Source organism: Typopeltis vanoorti, chromosome 2 (assembly GCF_054136105.1).
Source record: "Typopeltis vanoorti isolate ZY-2024b chromosome 2, IOZ_Tvanoo_1.0, whole genome shotgun sequence".
Classification (NCBI taxonomy): domain Eukaryota; kingdom Metazoa; phylum Arthropoda; class Arachnida; order Uropygi; family Thelyphonidae; genus Typopeltis; species Typopeltis vanoorti.
Genome location: NC_143550.1, coordinates 159696037 through 159702036, shown reverse-complemented (window position 1 = coordinate 159702036; position 6000 = coordinate 159696037). Strand labels below are relative to the sequence as shown.

Here is a 6000-nt window from a genome sequence, read left to right as displayed (position 1 = left end):
TCATTCTAAAGTACTCGAAGTTAACCCTCTTCCCTGAATTTTTTTTAAGTGGACAAACAATAAAAATGTTTGGCAACAGTAACTTGCAGAATGCTGCTTTCATTCTCATACCTCTGTCTCTCGTAACTTAACTGTGTAGTATTAGCTACACAGGTTAGCCTTCTGGGTCATTTTATGGATACCACGCGCATGCGTCAATTTGATATGTGTGTTTACTATGGAGTTATGTCAATTCGTCCATTTTGAAATTTTGTTTTAAGTTTTGTTGGACTTTATTTGTGGAGGTATTAAAGACAGACCACCGTGACGGCGTTCTTGGAACAAGAATAGATGGACGTCACGTCCATTATTACTCAAGCTAGCCGGGATGAGGAACAACTAGCAAGTTTTCCTCCCGAAAGAGGTAAGCTAACAATCAACATGGCGCGGTCGGACTGTTCTGAGACATTTAGAAATGAGAGCGGATACGGTGCACGTCACTATTATAACGATGCTTTTTCAGTTTTACAAACAGCGTACATTTCAATTTGTAGTTTACTTAAAACTGCATAGAAAAAAACAAGATATAGAGAGCACATACGTTTCTTATGACTGGTGCGATTTAGTATTTTTAATGTAGTTGCGTTTACTATTTCCCGAGACTTGCATTCTCAATTTCGTACTCGAGAAAATGTGTGTCTGATGCTAGACTTTGATGTTCTCTTTAAATTTGACACTTGTGCAGCAATGCCGCGTCGCTTTTAAATGAAAACCATACCATGTACTGTTGATTTAAAATTTTGTTGATTAAAATTTTCATGCTACTGAAAGAAACTCATTTTAATCGTTCACTTCTGTGTTCTGATGACAAATTACTAATTTGTTTTTTTTTTAATAAATGAGGTCAGCAATTTCATATACTTCGTTATTTTATATATGTCTTCATTACAAAATTATGTGATCACCCATTAATATTACAGATAATGTGCAAAAAGTATAATTGATTTTGATTCAGAGGGAGAAAAAAATTATGGAATACATTTTGAAAGTTAATGAATAATTTATAGTAATACATTTTGTTAATATATCAGAAATAAATAAATGAACACACTCAACCACACAGTCATATACAAGGATACTACAATCAGTAAGTATCAAAATATCATTAAATCAGTATTAAAACAATGACTTAGTTGTGAGTTCAAGATCAAGGGAGCCATCCAATACATGCCACCTGGTGTCTTTTTTATGTTTGTACAGAGCAAATAACTGGAAAGAAGGGAAGGAGTAACATCTTGAGCAGAAAAGATGTAATCTCTTTGGAAGGTGAACGTGGTGTTATAGATGTGATTATGCCAGGAAAGGCTAAGAGTAAGAGTTAGTCAGGGAGAGATCTAGTCTTGACTGTTAAGATAAGCATTAAAGGTATGTGGAAAATCATTTTTTATGACAAAAGAGGTAAAACTGTATTTTGCTCTTTTCTCACATTAAAGGTGACTATGCTTATTATTTCAGTGAAGAAGGATCGTGTGGTGCGATGCAGAAATCAGTATTTAAGGTATTTATCATACTATAGATGATAATGAAGCGTGTGATGTTTCAGCACTGAAGTTTATCGTATCAGAAGGATGGGGAGACTGCAGTCATCAATAAACCTCTGAATATGGTTTGGAATCACTGAGTAGATCATTAATATATATAAAGGAAGAGGATGGCTGAAATAATAGAGCCCTGAGGGGATCCCTGCATTAACAGGAAAATCAGATGAGCACATCCTTTTATGTAGTGAAAGAAAATAAAACTGGCAAAGGCAAACCCAAAGGGAGGAAAGCAGAACCATGAGTGATGTATGCCATTAGATCTGCTGTGAATCATTACAAAATCCATACTGTTAGTTGCTGATTACTTGACAGTTCTCCAGGTGTCAATGAAGTTTATCTTTAATGATATTCTCCATTACTATGGACAACAACACTGAGGGGAGAGCAACAGGTTGAAAGTATTAGTAATGTAAACATTCAGATATTTCAACATCAGCAAAAATGAAGAAACATTTTTTACTGCTTGATACTAATGCTCTTTCTAAATTGTAAATGTTATAAAATTAATTTAATTAAAAATGTTAATTTGATGGCTTGACAAGAAACCATGTGCCATTTATGGAGTAACATTTTTTTTTTTTTTAAATTTTAAAAAGACAAGCCTTATAAACTCTAGCTCTACAAGCTCATCCAGAGTAGGCCTTTACAAACATCCATGCCCATTTTGGGATTTGAACTCATGACCTATTGGTTGGAGAATGGGTGTGCTATCCACTCAGCCAACTGAGTGGATAGGTTAGGCTTCCACAGGGTTATGACTTCATGGGAGGACAAACTCTGCAGACCACAATACATCTTGTACCTTGCTCCCAGTAATGGTTGCACTTACCATTTGCTCTTTCAATTTATTCCACTTGTTCTCCATGCAAAATATCTTTTTTTTTCCTTACTTTCAGGGATCCCATTAATTTCTCTAAAATGTATTTGTGTCAGGCATATGATGCCCCTTGTCTGCCAAGCTGCAGTGCATTCTCTCAGTCTGTCATTATTATTATTATTATTTCCCAAGACCTCATGGAGTCAAAGACTCATCTGGGAGGTCCTTATATCACACACACACACACACACACACACACACACACACACACACACACACACACACACACACACACATCTCATCATATCATGTCTTAAACACACTCAAACTCCTTGCAGACACCACACTCTCAGGCAAGGCATTCCAATATTCACAACTCTGCACAAAAAAAACCTGCCTCTCACTCCCCTACTCACACCCTCTTTATACAGTTTCCAGGGATGACCTCTGGTTCTCCCCTGATCTCCCACTATTCTTTGTAGAACTTCTCCACCATTGATCCTATAACAACCCCCTACCAACTTGTAGGTCTCTATCATATCTACCCCCCTTCCTCCTGTCCACCAGACTCTGCAAATTACATCTTCTCAATCTTTCCTCATATTCTACATTCCAGAGATCAGAAACTACCTTAGTCAGTCTCCTTTGGACCCTTTCCAACATCTCTTCATCCTTCTGAAAACCCGGTGACCAAATCTGGGCACAATAGTCCATGTGTGGCCTAATCAAAGCCTTATACAACGGAACAAGAATCTCCCTGCTTCTACACGTCGGTGTCCTCCACATCATTCCCAGAAGCCTTTGTGTTGTCTTCAGAATTTTGACAATGTGTCCTCTAAATTTTAGATCCTTATTAACTATCACCCCCAGATCTCTTATTTCCTCTACCTCCAACAATATATTCTCACCAAGCATAAATTCTGCATCCCATCTTTGTTTTCCAAATTTTAAAACCTTACATTTTGCAACATTGAACTCACATCCCCATTTGCTTGCCCAATCACTCAATTTATTCAAGTCTTCTTGAATAAATCTTGAAATCCTTGAAAATTCTTGAAATCCAGAATTGGCCTAATCACTGCATCCTTTATCATCATGGCAACAATTTTCTAAGTAATCTTTACAACTCGTGTTTGCTTTAAACTTTAAATTACCATAAGCATCTTCAGATCCCTTTCCTCCTCCTAGCACTGAGATTATACAAATACAATACACGTCATTACATCTGAAAGTGCATGATTTCATGCTTAGCAATATTGAACTGATATCTTCATTCATCTATCTAAAAATACACACCTATTCAGATTCTCTTCTCTCAACATAACATGAGAGTTTTTTTACAGTTTGACTTCTCCAGTTTAGCATTGTATGCCAAACAAATGTGCATCTGTTCTCAGTTTCTGAACTGTACCATCACTATATAAAATAAACAGTGCTAGTCCCAGAGTGGAATTGAACTCTTTAGTATTATGGAAGCTTTTTCACTTGGCTATGCTACTCATTATATATTTGGTTTTATACTTTTATCCAAGTGTAAGCAAACAAAGTTCTATATGAGTTGCCAAAGGGTGTTACACCCTGTTATTAAAATTCTCTGGATTAGAGATACGTTTATGGAAGCTTTTTCACTTGGTTGTGCTATTAATTATATATTTGGTTTTATTCTTTATCCAAGTGTAATGACCTCAGGGTTATGACCAAAGCATTAGTATCAAGTGAAAAAGCTTCCATAAACTTATCTCTAATCCAGAGAATTTTAATAATAGGGTGTGACACGCTTTGGCAACTCGTATAGGTAAATATGACTTCTCCATTACTTCCACCTTAGTATCACCACCTCTCGGTCTGGTTAGCAGCCCTTCCCTTAATGCATAGCATTATACATGTCCACAAGGAGATGTGCTTTGCATTATGGGAGATACCAAAGCAAGCAATGAGAACTTATACCACCTTTACCACGAGTTGCCCCAGTCCTGAAAATACTTCAGGAGCAAATACATGAAGTATTTGCTCCTGAAGCAAATACATGAAGTATTTGCTCCTGAAGCAAATACTTCATTTGTAGTATTTGGTTATCTTATAATCTGGATTAAAGGATTAAACCAAATATATAATTGGTAGCACAGCCAACTGAAAAAAACTTCCATCAACTTATCTCTGATCCAGAGAATTTTAATAATAAGGTGTGACACCTTTTGGCAACTGGTATAGGTAAATGTGACTTCTCCATTACTTCCACCTTAGTATCACCATCTCTGGGTCTGGCTCCCACTGATGAGACCTCGATAAAGTTCGAAACTGGTCTGGGTATTGACTCTTCCCTTAATGCATAGCATTATACATGTCTGCAAGGAGATGTGCTTTGCATTATGGGAGATACTAAGGCAAGTGATGAGAACTAATACCACGAGCCCCAGTCCTGAAAGTACTTCAGATGCAAACTTTGTTTGCTTACACTTGGATAAAAGATAAAACCAAATATATAATATAACTCTTTGGTATGTCACTTGTCATTCTTTAACATGCAACATGAAGCTTATCTTTAGCCACACAGAGCATTTATTTGCCATAGGCCTATAGCTTGTCATGTGTAGAAGTGATAACATACAGATTGCTGCCTTTCAGCAAAAAACCATCCCTGTGATTAAATTCCCAATTGACTGTCTATCTCCCAAGTTTCAGAACAGTTTCTCAAACAGAATTGCAACACATTTTGCAAAATCTATAAAAAGCACTGTATAAGCAGAAATCACAAAGCGAGAAAGATTTTGACTTTGTACTCGTCTGGTTTGGACCCATCAGATGTGTACAAAGATGTCTGCATGTATAGGACACTGGAAAATAATAGAGATCTGCAATTTGTCCAACTGCAGAACAAGAGTATACAAAAGAACATGCAGGTAGATTATCACGTCTATAAACGAATGCTAAGAGTATCAGAAACAAGAGGGTAAAGTTTGTTGCCTTGGTCAATACTTTGAGAAACTCAGATTGTAAGCATTAGTCAGGTCTGGCTATCAGAATCAGACATACTAATTAGTATCGACTTAAAGGGTACAGTATTTTTAGGAAGGATAGAAGAGGAGGGGGTATGCTGCTAATGATATCAGATGACTTGATTCCAGTTGAAACTATGATTGTAATACTAGTAACTTTTTCATGTGGTAGTGAGTGTGAAGCCATTTGGTATGAGGTGCAATCTAATGAGATCAAATGCACAGTGGAGTTGTTTTTTATAGATCTAGTATAATAATTTGCTGTGTGCCGCGTTATTGTAATATCTTCTTTTCTATTCTTTATGCTAATTAGCAGTGTGCGCTTTTCCTCTCGTAACCTTTCTCACTTGCTCTACTGCATATTATGTTTATCCACCTTCCGTATTTACTAGTCGTATGCCTATGAACACTGGAAAATTTATTTGTAAGACTGTGCCATCCAATGTATCAATATTCAGCATAAGACTCAATAAAATGTCTGGTAGATCTCTCTCTCTCTTCTTCTTTCTTCTTCTTCTTCTTCATCTATGATCTCTTGTGTTTTTAAGCATCGAGATTTTGCCAAAGAGATTTCCATGCCATCCTGTCCGAAGCTTATTGTTTTGCT

General features: G+C 36.6%; 1 protein-coding gene across 1 annotated transcript in view; it reads left to right on the top strand.

Annotated features, from left to right (window-relative positions):
- The first annotated feature begins 216 nt into the window (after window positions 1-216).
- Window positions 217-6000, top strand: part of LOC150109572 (carboxy-terminal domain RNA polymerase II polypeptide A small phosphatase 1-like) — a 111374-nt gene continuing 105590 nt past the window's right edge. The window contains exon 1 of the mRNA XM_090409072.1: window positions 217-403. Coding sequence (XP_090265198.1) covers window positions 331-403 — 73 coding nt within the window. The 5' untranslated portion in view covers window positions 217-330. The remainder of the gene's footprint in view (window positions 404-6000) is intronic.